Raw genomic sequence first — 24357 nt, 5'->3', positions numbered from 1 at the left:
AATTTCATGACTGCTGTCATCATCTGCAGTGATCATGGAGCCCAAGAAAGTAAAATCTCTCGCTGCCTCCATTTCTTGTTTATTATCCTACAGCCTTTTAAATGTGTCTGTGGGAAAGGGGGGTATTGTTTTGCTGTTTTGTTTTACTTATTTACTTGTTTTTATTTTGTATTATATTCTGCGAACCACCCAGAGATCTTGCGATGAAGGGTCGTATATAAATCCAATAAACAGATAAATAAGAGGAACATCCTGCTCCCCAATATTTCAGCGCACGTTTCAACTTTGCATTTTGAAAGGTGTCTGTACACTGTGGTTTGCCAGCCACAAAGAGATATGGAAAACGAGAAAAAGTGTGAGCAGATCTCAGTGTGCGCGGCTGGCTGTGTGTTATTTCATCCGGCAGCCGGGAGAGATTTCTCTCTGCTTGGCACAAAAGGGCTCTGAACCAATCCAGAAGCACTTCCCTGTGGCCAATCGAAAGCCGCCTTACACAAAGGTCTTAGAAAAAGGAAGCTGAATAGAGTACACAAGCTTTCTTTCTCTTTGCCTGCCAGCCTGCCTCTAGCAGACTGACTCTCCTAGGCAGGGTGCCACTGCGTTCAGTGTGAAAGGTTGGAAAAGATCTACGCACCACCACGGAAAGAAAGAGCCATAGGCAAAGAGGCTTTCTTTCCCCACACACACCCCGTTTTCTCCTCCTTTGCTACTACTAGCTTGAAGGCTTCTTTGCCCATGTAATGCACTCGCTCACCCAGGAAATCAAATCTTTCTCCAGGACTAATCTGAAGAAACAATGCACCAGAGTGACTACTCTGAGTGGGAAGAGAATCATAGAGACCTGGAAGGATGCTCGGATGCACGTGGTGGAAGTAGCGGATGGTAACGATGGGGATGGCTGTGGTTATGTGCAAGATCTGAATCTGGATCTTCAAGTTGGTGTTGTGAAGCCCTGGCTGTTGCTTGGTACGTATGTGGAGCCAAGAAACGGATGCATATGGGTATTATTAGGAAACCTGTATTTATATATTGATCTGCCTGCTTTAATAGACTTGCAAGACATTTAAGGGTTTCATCTTTCCTAGCTCTTGTAAAATGTTATGGCCTCTGCCACTCACCTTTTAGTGTTATTTGAAACAAGCCCGTGGCTTCATCCGAAATAGGCTGGATGGTCTTGCGCTCTGTTTCTTACTCCTTGCCCAGGTTACCGAATAAAATGTTGTTCTCTCCTCACAGGGTCACAAGATGCTGCCCATGACCTGGAGACAATGCAAAAATACAGGGTAATGAAGCTGTGTGGGTTTTAAAAACATAATCACCATTATTAAAAAGCTGTCTCGTGTTAAAGAGATCGAACTTTTCAAAGGAGCATCGCCAGCTATGTCGTACTCGGAGTAGAGCCCTTGGAATAAATGGACTTAAGTGACTTACACCCATTGATTTCAATGGCCTTCTGGGGGGGGTGAATGTTGGATATCTGGCAGTAGGGTGTTGTTGTTTTTAGTTTCTTTGAAACTTACGTTGCTCAGCATTTGAAGGAATTGCAAAATGTAAGACTATATACAAGACAGAAGATAACTGAAATGGATCCTACGCACACTTAGATGGCAGTAAGTTCTACTCAAATGTTAAACTGCAATCCTATGTATAGTTAACTCAAAAGTAGGCAGTACTGAACTCACTGGGATTTAGTTCTGATGCTTTAATTGCCCCTATAGTTTTCAACTAATATGTTTAGGATTCAGGTGACTGTGTCTGCATTGGATTAAGTGCGGGTTAAAATGGGCTGCTCTTAGTCTTACATTATTCTTCAGCTCCATTAGGTCACATTCATTAAGCTTTGTAGGGCCTGGTTTAATATTTGTGTATAGCAAAACATTTAATTTCATCGCAGTTTCGAACTTGGGTTCAAGAAATAAAATGGAAGCAAGTTAGCCTTTGTGAAAGATTGCTCAGCTGTTGTTGACTGAGGTCCTCAGCCATGCCAGAATGTAGAGGTTGCAAAGCTGCCTCTGTCTTGATTTCTCTTTTGTATTTTAGGTTACCCACGTTCTCAACGTAGCCTATGGAGTTGCGAATGCCTTCCCCAATGACTACATATATAAGACCATTCCTATTCTTGACCTGCCAGAGACTGACATTGCCTCCTATTTCCCTGAATGTTTTGAATTCATTGAGCAAGTCAAATTAAAGGTAACTTGTTGCTGTGTGTCATTTATGAGTGCTTGGAGGCGGGGTGTGTGTGAGCAAATGTACATATTTTACACTGCACGTATTCTTGAGATAAATTAAAATTCTTTAAGCTTCCACTCTTAAATACTCATATAGAAACATCAAATAGTACTTCATACAAGCTTGCTCCAGATCCCTTTAAGGACTTGTTAATCACTAAATGAATACTGTAATTAACAAAACAGGGTATTTTAAATTTACGTTGCAAAATGTTTTGGATTCTCCAAATGGAACTAGCTGGATGGAACTCCAAAAGGAACTAGATGGAACTAGCTGTTCCATCAAAATGAAGTGATGATGCCGTTACAGAACTTTGAGGATGGAAGGCTCAGAAAGCCTTCAGTCGCTGAAGCTAAGTGATACTGTCCTCCAGGTTGAAATCCAGCATGTAAATCCAGAAGTTTCCCCTTTTTGCTGATGTTGTTGGATCTGCTGACATCTCCATGGCATTTATTGACAAATCTGACCACACTGTGTTGGACATAACAAGCATTACTAGAGATGCCAACACCTGTGAGGTAGTTCCGTTAGCACAAAGACTTCTGGCCATACAGCAGAAATCCCCTTCTTTCTCATCTCCCTGTCCACCACCGCAACTCCCCATAATCTGTCTTAAGTTTTTTCACAACCCTTTGAAGCAGATTTGGAGAGGGCAGGTGGAGAGAGGAGAGGGAGAGGAAGTTTTGGTGTGCAAACAGAAATATAATTTCCCCCACATACTTTTTGATAAGGAAAGGTAGAATTCTATACAGTGGTACCTCAGGTTACAGACGCTTCAGGTTACAGACACTTCAGGTTACAGAATCCACTAACCCAGAAATAGTACCTTGGTTAAGAACTTTGCTTCAAGATGAGAACAGAAATTATGCAGCGGTGGCGCAGCGGCACTGAGAAGGCCCCATTAGCTACCTCAAGTTAAGAACAGTTTCAGGTTAAGAATGGACCTCCAGAACGAATTAAGTTCTTAACCCTAGGTGCCACTGTATTAGAACAATTATTTCTGAAAGGCACTTCTTGTACATAACCACTTGTTCAAGGAAAACAAAGCTTGATCCATTTCCCATAATCAGCATGTTTGATGCTAAAAGCTGACAATATCTTGGCTTTTCAAATCGAACTCCAGGTGATTCCGTGAGATTTTCATTATTTACATAGTCTGGAATTGAGGAAGATAATACTGCTCCATCAAGCTTTGTGTTATTTTAGAAGGAAGGAACACAGCATATTGTTTACAAGTTACCTGAAACGTGTGTTCATTTCATGCCCTCCTTGAGGTTTCAAGTTACGGTTTCCACTTCCCTTCTAAATTAGATTTGCCATTCAAAGTAGCTTAGTGTCACTGTTCTACCTTGGAGGTTTAATTGTTTGATTAGTCCTTTATACTCAAGAATACCCATATAATCTTTTCTAACTATACTAATGCTTCATAATACAAGAAGCTTTTGTTACCGTAGGAAAAATAACATAATTTATTCACTTCTGATTAAAACTCTCCACCAAATAAAGCAGGACAAATTAATAAAGCATTAGATTGTGAACAACTCCACTCTGGTCTCAGAGACAGGCTCTCCCTTCTCATCTGAGGAAGAGACCAGAAGAAGTTGGTTAAAACCAACTGCAGTTTTGTGGATACTTTCCAAAAGGGCAAACTGTGGTTAGTTTAAACTATGATTTATTGATACAGAAACCATGCTTTCTGGTCTTGATTTGTTCCAATGAATCACAGTTGAAACTAACCACAGTTTCCAGTTTGGACATAATGACAAACGGTAGTTAGTTTAAACTTGGAAGTGGGTACTTAATTTAACACAGATGACAGAACGGGAAATTATCCTGTTAGTTTCTATACAATCAGCAAAAGCTGATTAGATATCAGGCACCTATTTGGGAGATAGGATGACTGGAATTGATCCTCCCTTTAACCAACTTCACCCAGCGAGTGATCAGTACAGGCAAGACTGATAGTACTCACTTATCTGTTCAGTGGAAGGATCTTTGAGTGCATGCCGCTTACTAGAAATTCAAGATCAGTATATGAAACAGAAGGCAAATGTGTGTAATATTGTAAGATCTACATTTGATGATGATGATGATATATATATATATATATATATATATATATATATATATATGGGTGGAACAACTTGTTCTTGGATTGGCGCTTAGAATTCTTTGCCAGTAGAGAAAACGGCATGATATCAGTTGTTATTGATAATGGTTTTCTAAATGTGCTCTCTCACTCTCTTTCTCTCTTTGTTTCTCTTGGAGGATGGTGTGGTACTAGTTCACTGTAATGCAGGAGTCTCTCGCGCAGCAGCTATCATCATAGGCTTCCTAATGCACTCAGAAGGACTCAATTTTTCCAGGGCCTTTACTTTGGTGAAAAATGCAAGACCTGCTATCTGTCCAAATCCTGGCTTCATGGAGCAACTCCACAAATACCATCAGTGCAATAATAAAAGCATGGAAACCTAAAACAATATATAATTATGAAAGAGGAAAAAAAATAGCCTTTGTGCTTGCACTGTACTGAGAGAAGCTGTTGGTTTTTCTTTTTTTACTGCGTTGTAATGAGATGCCCTGAATCACACCTCTAAAACTGTTGTTATAAAGTTAGCTTCACTCTATTTGTTGTATAATTTTAAGTTCACAACACCTCAAAATAAATATTCTGTGGTTTTTTTTAATTTTCAAAAAAGGGGATAGAACAATAAAGAATCAAAATGGATTTGCAAAGCCTCATTGGTTTGGTGGTTGTTTCATCCCTTTTTAAAAAGTATTTGTTTAATTAGAACCACGGAAATCTACAAGTAATATAGAACAGTAACAAAAGCACCAGCAAGGTTACATCACTTGTAATGTTTTTCTACTGATAAAAGTTTGCTTAGGATAACAGAATTAAAGCTGTCACATTAGTATTTGTATTATAATGTTCAATAGCTGACCAGCAATAATTATTTTTTGGGCAGGCTATTAGCAAAACAATGCAAAAATCATTTAAAACAATAAAAGAAAAAAGCCTATGTTTAAAACCCAATTAAAAGCTTGGGTGAGTAAACAGGCCTTCACCTGGTGCCATAGAGGAGATACCAAGAGAGACCCTCTGGAAGGCTACTCCACTGCCAATGTGCCACTACCAAAAAGGCCTTCTCTTTCATAGCCACCAGCCTCACTTCACTTTTCTGGGAGCACCTGGATTAAGGCCTCCAAAAAGACTCTTACAGCTCAGGTAGGCAAAGATAGGAGGAGTCAATTTTTCGTGTGACCTGTTCCCAGGCCATTTCACCTTTATTACCTGTTTATAAAATAATTCAGCCTCCTTAGTAAGGCATTCTGTTCAGGACCAGTTTTATCTCAAGAGCCGATTCTTATCAGAATGTGGGTGTGTTAGAACTCAGTGGGATCAGGCAGTAGATTGTTGGGCTCCAGAACCCAAGGTGAGTCTGGCAGTCAGTCAGAGTAAGGTAGAGATGGACCTGTGGTTCAAGAGGCAGGAACCAGATTCCACAGCAGGCAAATAAGGATTTGCGGGACCAGCAGCAAATGCATAGTCAAAAGCAGGGGCCTCAGTGGGAGAGGTAGGAATCAGGGCTTATTTTGTTAGCTTTGCTGGAGGCCAAGCTCCATCAGGCACATCCTGCCCATAAGCTGTATCAGCTGGTCATTATAGGCACAACTGTTTAGAAAGGGATGACTGAATTTTGATTTTGCTCCTCCCTCCCTATTGCTTTTCCCTTGCGCATCATTTTATTTTACAGTCGTACCTCGGAAGTCGAACAGAATCCGTTCCGGAAGTCCATTCGACTTCCAAAACCAAATCACGGCTTCTGATTGGCTGCAGAAAGCTCCTTCAGCCAATCAGAAGCCGCGGAAGCCTCATCAGACATTCAGGTTCCAAAAGAATCTTCAGAAACCGGAACAATCACTTCCGGGTTTGCGGCGTTCAGGAGCCAAAACATCCGAGTTCCAGGGCGTTTGGGATCCAAGATTCGACTATATTGTAAGTGTACAGGTAGGGACTGTCCTGTTTTGATTGTAAGCCGGTCAAGGAGCCTTTTTGGCTGAAGAGCAGGGTCCAATAGCTCTAAAAAAAGAAATACCACTTGTTTTTCAGTATTGTTGCTTTAGCTGCATGGGTATAACTCAGCACATAGGTTTGCTATTAGTACATCTTAAAATGACGACAATCCAGTGAATGATGTATCCGCATCATGATTTGTCCTGCTTAGCATCTTTCCTTGGCCTTCCACAGAACCTCTCTCAGGGCTGCCCACTTGAATAAAATATGGGGCAGGAGGGAGGTAACTGATCACATGACATGACACGCTCACATAGTCGATCTCATGATATGACATGACACCCCCCCCCATTTGAATGGCAATGCCCATCAACTTTGGGCGGGGCCTGGCTCTGTCAAATATTTTATGGGAGAGGGCGAAGGGACCTTGGCCCCTATGACCTCTGTTGTTCATGTTCTATTATACACTAGCTAACCCCTAGTGCAGCTAACAGCAGATCCCCACACAATCAGCAGTCAGATTTGACCAGATTCAACAAAATGATCTTTATTTTTAAACATCCACATCACAGGATTTGTTCAGTGAATTCGTGGGTTGCCCTGGCAACCTGGCCTTTGCTTCTATGTAAGCTAGAAAGAAGACATGAGGGATGTTCTAGAGACAAACTGTTCGATAAGACATTACGAGTGAGACTTGTAACAAAATGCTGCAATGTGCTTCCATTCTACATAAATGCTCTGGTTCAAGCCAGCTTCGAAGTGGAGTTGCATTCAGGTCTTTCGGGAAAAGGCTGGGGAGGAAAAGTGCTAGAAGACTCAGGTCTGGAGCTGGATGCCAGTCTGAAACCTATGCATTTTATTTCCTTCTGGCTGTGAAGAATGGGAATCCAAAAGTGTCATTTCCCTCTTTTTGAATGGTCTCTCCACTGGTTGTTTTACAAACAAACCTATCTAACCTTTGCACCTTTGCATACAAGAACTGCTCCATCTCCTCAATCATTTTGGTTGCCTTTTTAGAGCTGAGGCCACTGGAACACATCATTCCGAACGCAGTCAGACCATTGATTTGTATAACGACACGATGTTGGAAGTTTTATTTTCAGTTCCTTCACCAATGACCCCTAGCATTGAATCTGTCTTTTTCACACACACACACTGAAATCTTGATTGAGCCGTCCACTTGGACCCCAAACCAAGGTCTTGTCCCTGGTCAGTCACCGCCAGTTCAGGCACCTTTACTTGTGAGTAATGCTCCTGTTTCTCAGCATCAGTCTTCCTTTCCTCAACCCGACTCATATTGCATTTGCAATAGGAGGGCGACAACAATTTAATTGCACCATCATTAGCGCAGGAAGCATTCAAGAACTTAAACTGAACATGTTTAAAGACCTGAGTTTGAAAGAACATGGCAAGGCAATTTAGCAAATGTCTAAAGCAGTGTTGGTTTTCCAGCTGCTTTTAGACTACAATTCCCATCATCCCTGTCCACTGATCTTGCCAGCTAGGGATATTTGGAGTTGTGGTCCAAAAACAGCTGGCGACCCAAGCTTGGGAAACACTGGCCCAAATGTTGGTTTCAGTAAGGCTTCCTTCCAAGTGAGGGAGTGCAGAGCTGCATCCTGAGTTCTCTTTTCTTCCTCTTGTGGGGCAGAAGAACACACACAAATCGCAGCCTCGTTAAAAAAAATCAATCTTGTCCCCCTATTAGCACCCCCTTGCTATGCCTTAAAATGTTAAGTGTTTTGACATCGCAGTGAGAATGTGTGTTTCGGAGAGAGAGAGAGGGGGGGGGGTGAACGGACCATAGAGAAGAAATGCGTAGAAAAGACCGCGTCGCTCTCCTCTCTATGGCGGAAGTGAAGACGCTCGCTCGGTCTCGGAAGGGAAGTGACGTTTTCCCAACCACGGCGCTGCGCTTGCGCTGCATTTGAAAGCGGCAAGCTGAGGGCAGGAGTCGGGTGTGTGTAGTGGGTCGCGCGGCTGCTTTCGCCATGGAGCTGTCTCTGCCTTCCTCCTCTTCCGTGGGTGAGTTTACCCTCTGGGCCGAGCCTTGAGGGTGTCTCTCTCGGCGGGTTCGCTTTCCGGCTCCTGCCGCTCCTCTCCCCGCCTGAGAAGTTTGTGACCGTTTAACGGCCGCCCTGAAGCCGTGGCGTGGGAGGGGGCGTGGCTCAGTTCTGCCTCGGGTGGGGAGGGGAGGGGCCTCTTCCTGGCGACCGGTGGCTGTGACGTCACTTTGGCGTCGGAACGCGGGATTCCTTGACTGCTTTGGGGCGAGTGGGGGGCGGGGGGAGATAAGCGCCCTGGTTCTCCAGCCCATCGCCGGGAGCCATGAAACCCCAAGATGTCTTCATGCGTGTTCAGACGACCACCTCGGCCCCTGGTCGGGAAGTTACGTTGACCTTTAGGCCTGTTGGCTCAGGTGCGTCCTGCAGGGGAAGTAATATTTGGACCCTGTGGATTTTTATCTTGTGAACTGCCCTGAGATCTGTAGTTAAAGGGTGGGATACAAATTTAATAATAATAATAATTACTGTTTCCTTGTGAAGCATATGAGTGATGTTGTTTGAAGGGATTCCCCCATTTACACGTGTTCAATTCACGTGTAACCGTGCATATGAGCGGCCCTGGAAATCAATAAGTGTGTGGGGGGAGAGAGGCTTGATGAGCCTCAGCAAAGCCCTGCTGCACCTCTAGCTTGTGAGGAGACCCCAGAGGTTGAAGGGGGCATCATCTTCGGGCTCGGGGAGGGTCTCCTCTTGACCTGAAGGTGCAATGGCACGCATGGGGGTTTGGAATGTAACCCCTGCGTAAATGAGGGTTGCCTGTGTTTATTTCATGAAAATTAAGCATTGCTTGCTGTTAATAGAAACAAACTCTCAAAGTAATAAAAAGCAATATAATTATCGTTAAGAAAAAGTAACAACAATAATCTTGAAACGTCTGAAAAGCTAAAATAAGATCTTCAGGCTAGTTCACTGTTCTGTCAATTACCCTCATATTAATAATAATAATTAATAATAATAATAATAATAATAATAATAATAATAATAATAATAAATTACAGAATAATAACCCATTGTTAGATAAAATGGGGCAGCTACATTGATGCTGCCATTTTGTATTTTGTTAAAGGTATTGCCTGCTCCTTGTTTTTCTTTATGTGTTGACCTCTTTAGATGACTAGACCTTTAAATGAGTTGGTTAGCTAACTGTTTTGGATCACCTTTTACAGTGTTTCTCTAAAGTTGTGTTTGGGGATAGCTAGATCATTCAGTCTGTGGAGACTTAGTAAGCCATGCACACCCTTTCCCAATGCAGGTACTGAGCCAATGACATTGGGTTCCCCTACCTCTCCCAAGCCTGGTGCTGGTGCTCAATTCCTGCCTGGATTTTTGATGGGTGATTTACCAACTCCTGTGACACCACAGCCTCGATCCTTCAGCGGCCCTTCCGTTGGTGTGATGGAAGTGAGGTCACCATTGCATGCTGGTAAGTTGGTTCTGAACTGAAACCTCTAGTATTGGGGTGGTAGGGGAAGAGTGTGCCTATCCATTTTGGTGTGCTACAGTTCAAATATACCGGTACCTCTTGCCTTTAGCTCCAAGGATCAGAGGCTAAATAAAGTGCCATTGTTGCATGTTTGAAGCACAGTGATTGACCTCCTTTATTTGCTGTTAGACCCAAAATCACTTGCAAAGAAGGGAGGCTGCTGTCAAAACCAATTAGATCCCGTTCATTATTTGGATGTACTCCTGCCTTATCAAGAGTCCGTCTATAGTGGTACCTTTGGTTACAAACTTAATTTGTTCTGGAGGTCCGTTCTTAAGCCGAAACCGCTCGTAACATGAGGTGCGCTTTCGCTAATGGCGCCTGCTGCACTGCTGGCGTGCGACTTCCGCTCGCATCCTGGGGCAAAGTTCCGGGTTAGCGGAGCATCCACTTCCAGGTTAGCGGAGCTCGTAACCCAACATGTTCACTAAGAGGATGGTATGTAACACGATGTTCCACTGTATTTGGATTAGATTCATTGTGTTTTACTTGTATTTCATAAGCAAAGCCTTAGAAGTATGTCACATTAAATTCATACGCTGTATAAATATTGCATCCCACCCAATAACCCAAAGTGAGCTACTTGATGGGGGGGATGGGGACGACGCACAGTAAAATGCCCTGAACTTAATTTCAAACTGTTACTGGAAATTATTTCATTGGAATACTTGTGAACATTTTCAGACAGAAGAATTCAATAGTGAATACTTCCTCATTGTTAGAATTTTAATTTTTAAAAATTAAGGCATTGAAAACTAGGGCTTTCCCATTTGCAAGTGCCAGCCATATTTTCCCCCTTGCTGTGTGTGTGTGTGTGTGTGAGAGAGAGAGAGAGAGAGAGAGAAAATTTCCCACCCTTCTCAAAGTGCTCCTCAGGTAATCTGATGGTGCTGCTAGAGATGTTGCATCATATAAACCAGGGGCATCCAACTTCCAAGAGACTGCGATCTACTCCCACTATTAAAAAACTGGCAGTGATCTACCCATCAAAGTTGTTGAGCTTTTTGGGGGACCACTGCTTCCCACTAAACTTTACAGATGTCTTAACACAGGAAAATGGATGCATATTCACTGTCAGTCGAAATTGCAAGCCTGGAAAGCCTTGAGCAAAGATGGAAGAATTATTGGGGGAGGGGCACCGGGGTCCCACGATTGTCCAGGATCGACCAGGGAAACAATTGACTGTTGGACAACAAAATGGATTTGTATTTTAATTCCCAATAAATGGCAGGAATTACCTTAATACTATGCCAGCAGTTGATTACATGACCAAGGTTTCATTCATTTAAATCATAATGCATGTCCGTTCCTAATAAAGCCTAGTTTTGGAAGAATTGTATACCTGGTTTGGGTGTAAAAAGATGTTTAGGATCAGAAAGAAGGACACACCAGCAGCTTGTAATGTTGTGCTGTATTTCATATAGGTGGATCTCCTCCACAGCCAGTAGTTCCAACACACAAAGATAAAGGTGGTGCTCCACCAGTTAGAAGTATATACGATGAAGTAGCCAGCTCAGGTCTTGGATCAACACCTCTGACTTCAAGAAGGCCCGTAAGTGACCATTAATGAGGTTGCAAAGTTAAACCTGTTTGTGGTAACTAATTCTCATTCTTCTCTAGCTTGATAGACATTTCAGCTGTTGGATACATTTGCTGTGGGTGGGAAAAACTAAGTGCTTCCAGTATGCTAAGCAGTTTAGATTTTGTGTCATCTTGTATGTTCAGTGTGGAAAATATTTAAAAACTTGCTTTCATCATTATGTTAATTTTTAGTGGGCTATACATCAGTTCTAAAGGCAAATAAAGGTGCACGAGCAATTGCGCTCTGTGTGTGTGTGTGTGTGTGTGCATGTGCATGTGTGTGTGCACATGCGTATATGTATATGTATATATGGCAATTGGAATGGTACTGTCAACTTGTTACTAGGGTCAGCCTGGTAGATGAGATGTAGAGAGATGAGTTCACACTATAATTGCTATGTTGCTGGAAAATACGTAGGCTGAAATATCCATCTATTAGTTTTGCCTAACTTTACCCTCTGTGGCTGATGATGAACCTTGTCTGCATCTCAATACTGCAGAAGAGTAGTATATCAACTGGGGCTAAATCTGATAGCTGGGATGCAAAATGGGGATTTGGAGGACGTGTGTAAAAGGAATCCCAATACCATGTACCATTTAACTTTATACTTTTAGTAGTCAATTCAGTTTTGTTAGTTCTAAAAAGGACATAGAAGATACCCCCTTTCACAGCAGTTCAGTAGATACATGCATGCCTGTACAAGTTTTTAATCTATAATATTGTATGATTTTTACTGTGGAAATGTTATCTAAGTGGTGCAGAATAGTTAATTTTCTGACTTTCAAAACAGCTTCAAACCAAGTTCTGCACTTTAATGCAGGTCAGCTTTTCGGTGACGCAGAGTCCACTTGTTGGATCTATGCCAGTGACTCCTGGAACAGGTAGGACACCATACTGCTTCATTATAGTGCTCTAGCATGCTAATCATATGCTTTTTCTATAGGCAAACCAGACATCTGCATGTGGCACTGACAAAGGCTGCAATCCTATACCAATCTCCCTGGGAGTAAACCTCATTAAAATCCATAACACTCACCGTATTTTTCGCTCTATAAGACGCACCAGACCATAAGATGCACCTAGTTTTTGGAGGAGGAAAACAAGAAAAAAATATTCTGAATCTCAGAAGCCAGAACGACAAGAGGGATCGCTGCACAGCGAACCCTCTTGCTGTTCTGGCTTCTGGGATAACTGTGCAGCCTGCATTCGCTCCATAAGACGCACACACATTTCCCCTTACTTTTTAGGAGGGGAAAAGTGAGTCTTATAGAGCAAAAAATACGGTACTTATGAGAGAATATGTATAGGTTTGCAGTGTAAAATGTTCCTGTAGGCCTGACAGCTTGGTGCACATTAACTGAGCCTTGGCTTCTGTTATGAAGTAGGCAGAGAGATAGTAGCAAAGTTGTTGTCATGATGTCAGATACAGTTTGTCTTCAGAAGTGAAAATATTGGTCTGAGATTCTGCTACAGTGGTACCTCTGGATGCGAACGGGATCCAGAGTATATATGATCTGCTTAATGGAAGATGGGATAGGTTACTCCTAGAACCGTTCTTGTATAGAACGTTAGTTATAGAGGGAGGTTGAGCTATTCTACTGGCTTTTGAGATACCATTGTCAACACTAGCAGCTTTTTCCTACTATTCTAACATGTGAACAACAGTATGATTCTTGGTACTTGAGTTCTGTGTTAATGCATGGTGTTTGCTCTTTGTTTCAAATTAAAATGCCTAGTTCAGTTTTAACTATAGTGATAGTTGAGGTGCATCTTACCACAATTTGATAGGTGCCAGTGTTTTCAGTCCAGCGACTCTTGCACAACCCAGGAAGAGCACAATGTCACCAGCTCAACTAGATCCATTCTATACTCAAGGAGATGCCCTAACATCCGATGATCATCTAGATGACACTTGGGTAACAGTGTTTGGGTAAGTGAGCTGCAGTTCTGTAAGACTGAGAGGTGGTTATGTTGCCAGGGATGAGCATGTACTCATTTAAACATGGGTCTTAACAGGCTTACCTAAGCTTTTCAGGGGCTGGGATTCAAGTTATGTTGGGGCATAGGATGATGATAAAAAATATAAGAGATGAGACATGTGGATTTCTGCAGTTCATACAACTTGGATGATGTTTGTTCAGATTCCTCTTATATTTGGTGTTTGGTCTTGGCTATTCATGTTTTATTAATTTAGGAGATTCATTGTTTATTAACATAGTAAAGTTTATATAATAGGACAATTGAAACATTCTAAACATCTTAATTCTTCATCGTTACTGTCCTATCTGTACACTGAAACACATCCTGGTCTACAATCAATGCTAAACAGAAGTATTTGGACTTCAGTATTCTAGTACTGTACTTGGGCTAAACTGTGCTGTGTTTTGACCTCTTTCCTTTTCCCATCTTACTCCATGAGACAAACTAAAATGTAGGGATGGGAAATAGGTAGCAGGTTTGGCAGTGTTTGGAGATACAGGTGACACTGATCTGCCCTTCTGGATACACTGCCAGTGGTTTAACATTGACTGAATTTTGAGTGGTTAAATTTTACTTCTGTTTTTTATTTCCTGTCAATATTTCAGGTTTCCTCAAGCATCTGCTTCGTACATCCTACTACAGTTTGCACAGTATGGAAACATTTTAAAGCATGTTGTAAGTCTAGATTAGTACCTCTTTTATACATATAAAAATGAAGCTCAGCCATTATGCTTAGCTTACTGTCTAAATCTTACTGCTTCCTACTAAACTTTACAGATGTCTAACACAGGAAACTGGATGCATATTCACTATCAGTCAAAATTGCAAGCCCGGAAAGCCTTGAGTAAAGATGGAAGAATTTTTGGTGAATCCATCATGATTGGAGTGAAGCCTTGTATAGATAAAGTAAGTTGATTTAATATTCATTCATTTACTTACTTACTTACTTACTTACTTATTTATTTATTTACCCACCACCACCTGTGCAAAGTTGTGATTGTGTAAGTTAAACAAGCATAAAATGACTGTATAAAAATTCTGGACTTTGTCACAAAGTGTGGATAACTCTTAATCCCGTGATCACCATTTTTGTCTTGCACAGATTGGCAATTTCTGTATGTCTTTTTTTAAAATTTATTTTTTATTTGTTTTGCTACATCAAACATTAAAACAAACGGAAAAAAACATACATCACACATACAGACAAAAAGGAAATACATAAAAAAGAAAAAAAATAAAGAAAACAAAAGAAAAAAACATCTCCTAACATAAGATACCAACAAATTAGGTTACATTTACTAAATAACACACAACACTAATTGACTTCCCTTCATCTCCGTTTCAGAATATATTATATGATTTTTTATCTGCAGTTTCTTTTCCTTAAAAAACTCTTTACATCACAAGTGTTACGCCATACCTACTGTAATTTTTAGATTTTTTACCTCTGTTTCCATGTATGTCATAAATTTATTCCATTCTTTGTTAAACTTTATGTCTTTTTGATTTCTTATTTTATGTGTCATTTTTGCCAATTCTAAATAATCAATTAGTTTGGATTGCCACTCGTTTATAGTTGGGATTTTTGATGTCTTCCAATTCTGCGCTATTAGGGTTCTAGCAGCCACTGTCGCGTACTGAAAGAATGTTTGATCTTCCGGCAATTTCTGTATGTCAATACACTTTAGCCGAGCGCCTCAATGCACTTTAGCAGAGTCCCTCGATGATCTTAATTTGAAGTTTGGCCTGATGTGATAACATGAGGAACTACCAATACAGGACATTATAGGAATAACAATGTGGAGAATTGGGTAGATAAGCTGACTACAATGTTTTGGGTACTGTATTTAGTATTTTGCTTCCATTCCAGAATGATAGAGTGGTGAACTAATAGTCATATTGCATATCTTGAGGCCGCTATATTAAAGGAAAATCTTCTTTATAGATTGAGTGCCAAACATAATAGCTAGCTTTTCAATGTCAATAAATATCATATTTCAAAAACGCAAACTCTAACCTTTACCATGTCAGCCTACCTCAAAAGTATCATTAGAATTCTAGCTTCTAATGATCCTGTATTCCTCAGCCATGTCTGTGTTTGGTATCAGGCCCTCATGGCTTGTTAAATCACGGTTGACATATTTCACTAGTACAGTTTGGTAATCAGACAAGTTCCAGTAAGTGAACTCTTCTGTACTGTCTCTTCAGTGAGAAGGGAGACTAGCTCTAGTGATGAAACCTTACTTTCTTAGGCTTCCAAAAATGCTTGGACTCTGATAACTACTTTGTCTGAATGGACTACTTGATCTCTGTTTGCAGAATGTGATGGAAAGCACAGACAGATGCACTGTATCGTCCCCATCTTCAGCCTTTACGCCACCAATGAAAACACTGGGCACACCAGTGCAGCCTTCAAGCGCTCAAAGAATCTCTACTATGAGACCTCTTGCTACAGCTTATAAAGCATCAACCAGTGACTACCAGGTATTTAGGGAATACTGTGAAAAAGTCACCTTTAGCGCTGGATTAAAGGAATTAGTATTTGTTCATTTAGAATATACAGATCTGCTACTTTGTGTGTGTTTCTTTTTTAGGTGGTTTCTGACAGACAGACTCCAAGGAAAGATGAAAGCATTGTCTCCAAAGCTCTGGAATACATGTTTGGCTGGTAGCAGAAGGAACTAAACTTAGCTGGAGCTTGTAATAGGCTGTCAGTGCCTCTGGTTAGTTGTATAACCATTAATGGCAGCATTTCAACATCACCTCTGCCTTCTGAAAAAGAACTTGGCACACATGTAATTTGCACTTTAACCGGCAGCTGGATTTACACTTTATTCTTAAGATGTTAAACTGTTGAAACTAGTGTTTAATAGTCTTACCTTCTATAGTGAATGCATCGTTCAAGTAAAAATGAACTTTTACCTGACAAGCAAGTCTTGGTTTCAGGACGTGGTAACACTGTAATTTCTCATGGTTTTATTTCTCGCCTGGAAATGTGGTATAAACTCTCTAGAGGTTGCTGCATAAAATGCTGGCATAGATTTTGCTAGTTTTAAACCAAATACTTTAATTTGAATGTTGTTCCAAACACAATTGTGTTTATATAAACTTGATTGGACAGGTTGTTTCTTAATCTGCAAGTGTCAAACCTTTTTGTATCTTTCTTAATAAAAAAAATTGTGGTGCTATTGATTTGTGAGCTGCCTCTAGTTTATATAAGTCATTCAATTCAAATAAACATCAGATCTGTACAAATGTCACTACAAAACCTTCTAGGTAACTTGGGGAGCAATCCTAGGTTCACCTAGAGACTTAAGCAGGCTAAATGCCAGCTGAGAGGGGGAGGACTGCTGGCAGGATGCCATGCCACTGTATCCAGAGTGCCTCTGTTCCCCTGGCCGTGGCCATTAACGCTAAAGCAGCCCTCGGGCTATGAACGTAAATTCCCTCACACTGCAGTCAATAAGAGGGGAAAAGGTAGATGCTGCTTCTCTCCTGACTTGGCAGCAGCATAATTGCAGGGCCCAGGACAGATCTTTCTCTCTTACCCTTGTCAGGGAATATAGGTTTGCTCACTAAATCACATACATATTTTTGAGCAGTGTACAACGAAATGAATAACGGCAAGAATACAAAGCAACCTTGTCTAATACTTTGCAGGAATGTGCCAACCAGCAGGGGTGCCTAGAATTTAGTCCTGACAACAAATTCCCCTCCAGATACTGTGACAATATGGCTTAAATGCTGCTGCTTCGTTAATTTATCTGCCTGCAGCCCTGCCATTGGAAAATTGTGCAAATGAAGTAGACTTTATTTTCTCACTTTTCTATCATGGCAGATACCTAAAACTACATTATATGGATTTCTTAACGTGAGCTAGCTACTGGGGCAAAGAGGTTATTCTCTCTGCAATAGCGTGAACACAGATCAGTCCATGAACACCTATAAGGAGTTTATTCATCTTTGAAGTGCAACAAGATTTCCTTTTTTATTTGGCTTCCCTACTTTGTGCTCTCAGCTGGCATACAGGTACCCCTCTGGAATTATTAATCCTCTGGTATCTTGGCATTTTAAGCTAGATGATGTGGGAGCAAAGGTGGAGTCACATAGCTCTGTAATTGCTACTTGACATCTCTAGTTCTTGAGAACAGTGAAAACTGATGTTGCATTTTATCTATGTAGACTTAGGAACTTTACCTGTGTGCCGACTGAAAGGCATCAGATAAGCACTTTAGATGAAGAAAAATCATCAATATTTAAAGCTTTCATAAAGTGTAATAGTAACATACTCTGCATCGTTAATGAACCATTTTGTTGAGTTGTGTCTCATCTGCCCATTTACTGGCAGCCTTTGCAGAGTGTTAGCATGCTGTTTAAAAACCCTTTCACTTCAGAACAAATTGCATGGATCCACAGAGTAGCAATAATTACATGTACTAGATCTTCCGTTCAACTCATTTTTGTCAAAGCTGTGTGTAACCTACAGGCCTAAGATAGCTTTGTGTTAAGACACCTATAAAGCCTAGTATTCTTGAACTGAAACTTAAGATGGTTACAGAAATACTGATTCATTAGTACCAAGAAAGCATGTAAAAATATACCAGCTTTGCACACAGGCTTCATCTGACTTTTTCCACTTAAGTTTTAGCAGTGCTTTTTTTCTTTAAAAAAGTTTGACTCAAAAATATCACCATTTTATAGTTCAATTTGGGGGGAAAATTTCAGCAAATAGACAAAAGTACAAAGATTCACAAAATGTTTAGGGGCATGTGTACCCCCAGAAAAAAAGCACTGAGATCTAGTACCTGTAGGTTTTCATGGCTCACTGGAAGGACAGATCATGAAGCTGAGGCTCCAATACTTTGGCCACCTCATGAGAAGACTCACTGGAAAAGACCCTGATGTTGGGAAAGATTGAGGGTACAAGAAGAAGGGGACGACAGGATGAGATGGCTGGACAGTGTTCTCGAAGCTACCAGCATGAGTCTGACCAAATTGCGGGAGGCAGTGGAAGACAGGAGTACCTGGCGTGCTCTGGTCCATGGGGTCACGAAGAGTCGGACACGACTAAACGACTAAACAAGGTTTTCATGAAAATAACATGCAATACTACAGTGATAACTTAGAAGTGCATTTCAGACAAATGAGCTTGGAAAAATGGCAGATAAATGTAATGTTATTGATGGTACTTGGTATTGCACAGATATTCCAATGAAATAAATTGCATCTGTTAAATTCTCTTTACTTTACAGCCTTGCTTCCAGGGCCAGTAAGCCTGGGCATCCTTGGTACCACCTCAGAGGCCAGCTCAGTAATCCTGTCCAGTACAATAGCATACAGTTAGTAGTGCTCATCTGTTCCATGTTGTGAAAAGTAAGCATGTGTACTTTTCTGCGTTCACTCATTCCTCTTATGGCTTAGTTCTTTTCCTATACAGCTGCCATTTTAATTTGTGCATCCCATTCTATCCCTCTATTCCAGGCTCCCTGTGCAGGCGATGTAAATGTTTCAAGCGCTGTAAATCCTATTTTGACAGAAAGTGCCTCTGAACCTTTTGTGGACGCAGGAGGAGCGGGAAATAAAAACACTGCTCAAAGAAAATCTTCAATTAACACTGTTTTTTAAAAAAATCTGAAAATCGGTTCTTCACATAAATTTGACTTATAGATGACTGCCACCTTGTGGTGTCTAACTGAAGCTGTTCTGCTATGCAAGTAAACTGGTTGGCATCCGTCTGTCTTGGGAGACAATTGAAGAGTGCGCCTTCAGAGGTGAATTGAAACCATTGGAAAGTTGCAGCTTCCACTTTGATTGTAGGGACCAATACAGGAGAGACATGTTTTGCTGCAGCAGAAGCAGGTGAACGTGCCCATGGTATTGTGATGCAGGTGCACCATGGCGTTCCTTCTCTTTGCGTTCCTCCCAGCAGTTATTCTTCCTCTGGTCACTGCTGTGGATGCACGACCTGACGGTCTGTCTCCAGGCACCGCGGTCGTCTTGCAAGGGATTCCCACATGGCGGGGTAAACGTTGCCAGCTTTCATCTCCCGTCTGCAGACATCTTTGTAACGCAGAGCTGGTCTGCCAACAGGCTTGGTGCCCGCTCCCTATAGAGCATATCCTTTGCAAGTTAACGGAAGGCTTGGAAGACCGACCGTGGCAGTTCAAATAAATGGATGTTGCTGTTTAAAAATCTGTAGCAGCCTTGTACAGTGGTACCTCGGGTTAAGAACTTAATTCGTTCTGGAGAAACTGTTCTTAACCTGAAGCACCACTATAGCTAATGGGGCCTCCCACTGCCACCGTGCTGCTGCTGCGCAATTTCTGTTCTCATCCTGAAGCAAAGTTCTTAACCCGAGGTACTATTTCTGGGTTAGCGGAGTATGTAACCTGAAGCGTCTGCAACCCGAGGGACCACTGTATTTAAGCACTAGTCAATGGGTACATGGAATTCTAAGCGGCTGCAGCCTGGCAAAGGGACAGTGTTCTGCCTCTGTGTTGCACCCAGAAGCAGTGGGAAAACAGTATGCTCCAGCACCAGTGGTGGAGAGCAGGTGGGGGCGTGGTGTCCACTGGGGTGAAGCCCGTGGTGCGGGGGTGCGTGGCGCGTGTCCAGGAGGGCAGCTGCGATGGTACCCCGATGGTGCCGGGGGCAGTGCGCTCCCCCCCCCGTTCCTCCGCCAGTGCCCAGGAGTCTAACCATTGCATTCTGCTGGAGTTTCCATATAGGGTACATTGTTGGTAAGTCTCAAGCTTACCAATGCATGGGCTGCAGTGATCAGGCTATCCAGATGGGCACCTCTTAGGCACAAAAGTCACATGGTCCGCTAATGGCAAAGAGGTATCTTGGGGTACCCCCAAGCTCTATAGCTGCTCCTTCAGAAGAAGTGTGATCCCATCCAGAACAGATAATTGGCCTCTATTTTGAGACACAAGGATACTTAGCCACAAGGCCAGGATTCAGACTCAGCACGTGGGTCCTTATCCAGGCCACCGCTCTATTTGGAGGCTGGTCCAGAGGGAAGGGAATCTCCAAAGGACATTTGAGGCTCCAAAGGGGTTTCTTGCCATTGCTCACTGAGGAAAGAACCAGGAAGTAGCAAGGAAAAGGGATCCACTAATCAACAAAAGGTAAAAGAATTGAGGGGGGCAGGGAAATAGAGGGAATCCACAGCAAGGAAAAATAATCTTAAAATCCGAGGAAAAGTAGGTTTAAAAACACGTGGAGCGGCGCTGGACTTTACAGTGACAAGGACCCCATCTGCCCAGCTTGAAAAGCAGGGCTGGTCTGGGGACTGTGGGATGGCTCCTACCCCAGCAAGAATGCTCATGTGACCCTGCCTGTCTAGTTAGTGGGAGAAGCCAAGCTCCGCATAAAGGCTGTCTTCCCAGAGTCTCTGGTAATAGAAATTCACGGTAAGAATTTCCTTTCAATTGTGCAAACCAGAATCTTTGTACAGACAAGACATTCATGAAGTCCTACTTTGGACAACCCTTTGTGCAGATTTCTTTTTTTTTAATTCCCAGATGTATTTCAATGATCAGATTTATGAATGAACCCAATGACCCAGACCAGAAACAGACTGATCCGCCCATTCCTAGTGTGGTCTTACATCTGTGAGTGTTTCCCTAACCAGTTTAAAGTTGATAGCATGGTCACACGACGCAGAAAAGATTTCCCACAGCCTATAGGTTATCTGATAAAGGGATAAACATTATTATTTCTGAATTTCTTGGAAAGCACATAAGCCTTGTGAGCTGGAGTTTGGCTAGCCTTGTTGGTTCCAGCAGTGAGCTGAGTTTTCCCAGTTCTTCCTGTGTTGTTGTTGTTGTTTAGTCGTTTAGTCGTGTCCGACTCTTCGTGACCCCATGGACCAAAGCACGCCAGGCACTCCTGTCTTCCACTGCCTCCCACAGTTTGGTCAAACTCATGCTAGTAGCTTCGAGAACACTATCCAACCATCTCGTCCTCTGTCATCCCCTTCTCCTTGTGCCCTCCATCTTTCCCAACATCAGGGTCTTTTCCAGGGAGTCTTCTCTTCTCATGAGGTGGCCAAAGTATTGTAGCCTCAGCTTCAGGATCTGTCCTTCCAGTGAGCACTCAGGGCTGATTTCCTTAAGAATGGAGAGGTTTGTTCTTCTTGCAGTCCATGGGACTCTCAAGAATCTCCTCCAGCACCATAATTCAAAAGCATCAATTCTTCGGCGATCAGCCTTCTTTATGGTCCAGCTTTCACTTCCATACATCACTACTGGGAAAACCATAGCTTTTACTATACGGACCTTTGTTGGCAAGGTGATGTCTCTACTTTTTAAGATGCTGTCTAGGTTTGTCATTGCTTTTCTTCCAAGAAGCAGGCGTCTTTTAATTTCGTGGCTGCTGTCACCATCTGTAGTGATCATGGAGCCCAAGAAAGTAAAATCTCTCACTGCCTCCATTTCTTCACCCTCTATTTGCTAGGAGGTGATGGGACCAGTGGCCATGATCTTCATTTTTTTGATGTTGAGCTTCAGACCATACATTCTTCCTGTAGTTCTTCCTGTAGGCCCCCAAAATTTAGCATTTCGCAGACTTTGGCGTTAGAAAGCCTAACGGTGAAGTCAACAGGAATTTTCCTTTGGTACTTTGGAACTTCCAAGCACACACAGTGCAGGCTTATATTTCAATAGACTAAACAGAGCTGAAATGACCTATCATTGCAGTACTGTAATAGGCTATTGATTCTAGGTACCATTTTCTATTTCTTTGTAATTGAATTGCACACATAAACATAATAACGCGTTCATTTGCTGGATGGAGACGATAAAGGGAAAGCAGCATGTGGGGTCAGATTTACGATGAGTACCAGAGAACAGTGAAATAAACATTAATTTTCCTATTGTTTTCTGAATGAATGACTATTATTAAAAAGAAAAAGAAAAAAAGAATTTGTGTGCATTTTAAAGGATGCATGATTTCACTTCCCCATCCTAAATTAGATGTCTGACAATTATTTGAACAACCAATTCAGCATTATGATATTCTTGTGTACACATTTATGTTTCTTGCAGATTTTACTGCCTTTTCCTAATGCTGTTTTCATTTAGCTTAAGGAAACATCAACCTCTGAGGCCTGATTCCACCACCACCCGTTTGTTTTTTCTTTCTCCCACAGAAGGTGAATTCTTTGCAATAAAAAGCAAAACAAAACAAGCCTGCAGCATTCTTCTAAAACTGATGCCAAGGTTGGTCATAGAACCTTTATCGTATTTATTTATCTGTCTCCTCAAAATCATGCAGAATTCTGATAGGGTGAAAATCTATTAAAATCATTGAGGTAGGCGATGGCAACCAAGGAAATCTCTGAGAAATAGGTGTGTGTGGGGGTGCCTAAGGACCCCCAAAGGAGTTTGTGGTCGATGTGAGATCTAAGCAAAGGAAAACTCTAAAAATGCCTGCTTTTATGTGAAAATAAACAAACTGGAAGATCTAGGTCATGATCTAGGTCACTATATTTGAATGGAATTCAATCACATTCTTGCAAATTTGGGTTGCACAACTAAAGTCGATTTGGCACTTTTGCACATAAAAACTGCACCCCCCAAAAAAAACCAGCAACCCACCCAGATTTTTTTGCGATTAGCAACGTCACAGGAAAATGCTCTCAAAAGTGTGTTCTTTCCTTTTCACAACAATATATAACCTCCCTGCAAACAAATCAGAACGAATGCTTGGTAAACAACTGATGCCGCCTAACCACCCTGCCAAATTCTGCAAACAAAGCAGGATGGATGTTCAAGAAACAGGTCGCTTGGAGATGACCCTGTTCATGGCTCCTGCATAACATGTAGTTCAACATTGCAGAGTTTGCAAATTGTCTTGATTTGTTCAGGTAACATGGGTTGTACAAGCTCTCAGGAACAGTGCAAATATAAAAATCTGGGTAGAACCACATTGGTTGTTGTTGTTGTTGTTGTTAATAAACTGCCCTATACCAGGGGGTCTCAGGGCGGTTCACAGAATAAAATCAAGATATAAAACCACAAAATACATAATAATAAAAACAACAACCCAATAGTCCCCCCAAAAAATACATTTTAAAAGGACATAGGATGTAAATCAGATGAACCAAAAGCCTGGTTAAAAAGGAGTGTTTTTGCCTGGCACCTAAAGGTGTACAATGAAGGTGCCTGGCGAACTTCCCTGGGGAGAGCATTCCACAGACGGGGAGCCACTGCAGAGAAGGCCCATTTTCATGTTGCCACCATCTGGACATCTCAAGGAGGAGGCACACCAAGAAGAGCCTCAGAAGATGATCTCAGGCTCCAGGTAGGTTCATATGGAAAGAGGCAGTCTTTGAGGTATTGCGGTCCTGAGTCGTTACCCCAGTTTACAGCAATGTTATACTGGCATTGAAGGAATATATATATATGTAAGTCTACAGGTTGGACCCAGTGAGGCCACCCTGCTCATGCAAAGACTTCCACTTGTGCAATCACACTTCTGCACTGTCTCCTTTCTCTGTGATGGCTGAAATGTGCTCCTGAGGGTTGGGGAAACCCCAGAATAAAACTGGGCTGGACTGGTGGAAGGAGAGGGAGGGGATGTTGCATTGTGCAGGCCCTTGCACAAATGGGTTGACTTTGTTGGATTTGTGCTCTAGGAGCACCGGCCCTACCATTAGGCACAATGAGGCAGCTGCCCTATATAACTGCAATGCTGGGAGGGGGGGTGCAGCAGCAAAGTGTCAAAGGACCAAACATTGGAAGACACAAGATTTACCCACGCTGGAAGAATGGCATACGCAATTGATGGACTACATGGAGTTGGCGGAAATGACTGGCAGAATCCGAGACCGGGGAGAAGAGACAACAGAAGAGGACTGGAGGAAATTTAGGGACTATTTACAGAAATATTATAAGTTATATGAATGTTGATAATTTGCTAAGCTCTGGAAAAAACTAGCTTCAGTAAAAAAAAAATGTTTGGAGGAAATTAGGGTAAAACTGTGAAAGTA

The 24357-nt window shown here is 42.0% G+C and overlaps 2 protein-coding genes across 3 annotated transcripts; both read left to right on the top strand.

Annotated features, from left to right (window-relative positions):
- The first annotated feature begins 500 nt into the window (after window positions 1-500).
- Window positions 501-4971, top strand: DUSP19 (dual specificity phosphatase 19). The gene is made up of 4 exons (XM_082201190.1): window positions 501-966; window positions 1237-1283; window positions 2041-2193; window positions 4501-4971. Exons 1-4 carry the CDS (start codon window positions 741-743, stop codon window positions 4705-4707), a joined length of 633 nt encoding a protein of 210 aa, XP_082057316.1. The 5' UTR covers window positions 501-740; the 3' UTR covers window positions 4708-4971.
- Window positions 4972-8118: 3147 nt separating this feature from the next.
- On the top strand, window positions 8119-16523 carry NUP35 (nucleoporin 35). Of its 2 annotated transcripts, none has more exons than XM_082201122.1 (9): window positions 8119-8275; window positions 9569-9739; window positions 11224-11351; window positions 12202-12262; window positions 13170-13311; window positions 13967-14036; window positions 14139-14267; window positions 15681-15845; window positions 15956-16523. In XM_082201122.1, the coding sequence occupies exons 1-9, from the start codon at window positions 8242-8244 to the stop codon at window positions 16031-16033; spliced, it is 978 nt and encodes a 325-aa protein (XP_082057248.1). In that variant the 5' UTR covers window positions 8119-8241; the 3' UTR covers window positions 16034-16523. The 2 variants fall into 2 exon arrangements, with proteins under 2 accessions (XP_082057248.1, XP_082057247.1); XM_082201121.1 differs by lacking the exon at window positions 8119-8275 and adding an exon at window positions 8513-8669.
- The last annotated feature ends 7834 nt before the right edge of the window (window positions 16524-24357 follow it).

This window comes from Podarcis vaucheri (assembly GCF_965113315.1).
Source record: "Podarcis vaucheri genome assembly, chromosome: 1".
NCBI lineage: Eukaryota > Metazoa > Chordata > Lepidosauria > Squamata > Lacertidae > Podarcis > Podarcis vaucheri.
This window is presented reverse-complemented; position numbering and strand designations above follow the sequence as displayed.

What these genes read in the sequence shown, in the direction of transcription:
- DUSP19 (XM_082201190.1), top strand. Translation starts at nt 741, where the DNA reads ATGCACTCGCTCACCCAGGAAATCAAATCTTTCTCCAGGACTAATCTG. An exon ending in AGACAATGCAAAAATACAGG is followed by an intron (nt 1,284 to 2,040) that starts GTAATGAAGCTG and finishes TTTGTATTTTAG; the next exon opens with GTTACCCACGTTCTCAACGT. An exon ending in TTGAGCAAGTCAAATTAAAG is followed by an intron (nt 2,194 to 4,500) that starts GTAACTTGTTGC and finishes TTTCTCTTGGAG; the next exon opens with GATGGTGTGGTACTAGTTCA.
- NUP35 (XM_082201121.1), top strand. Translation starts at nt 8,579, where the DNA reads ATGAAACCCCAAGATGTCTTCATGCGTGTTCAGACGACCACCTCGGCC. An exon ending in GAGGTCACCATTGCATGCTG is followed by an intron (nt 9,740 to 11,223) that starts GTAAGTTGGTTC and finishes TATTTCATATAG; the next exon opens with GTGGATCTCCTCCACAGCCA. An exon ending in GAAACATTTTAAAGCATGTT is followed by an intron (nt 14,037 to 14,138) that starts GTAAGTCTAGAT and finishes TAAACTTTACAG; the next exon opens with ATGTCTAACACAGGAAACTG.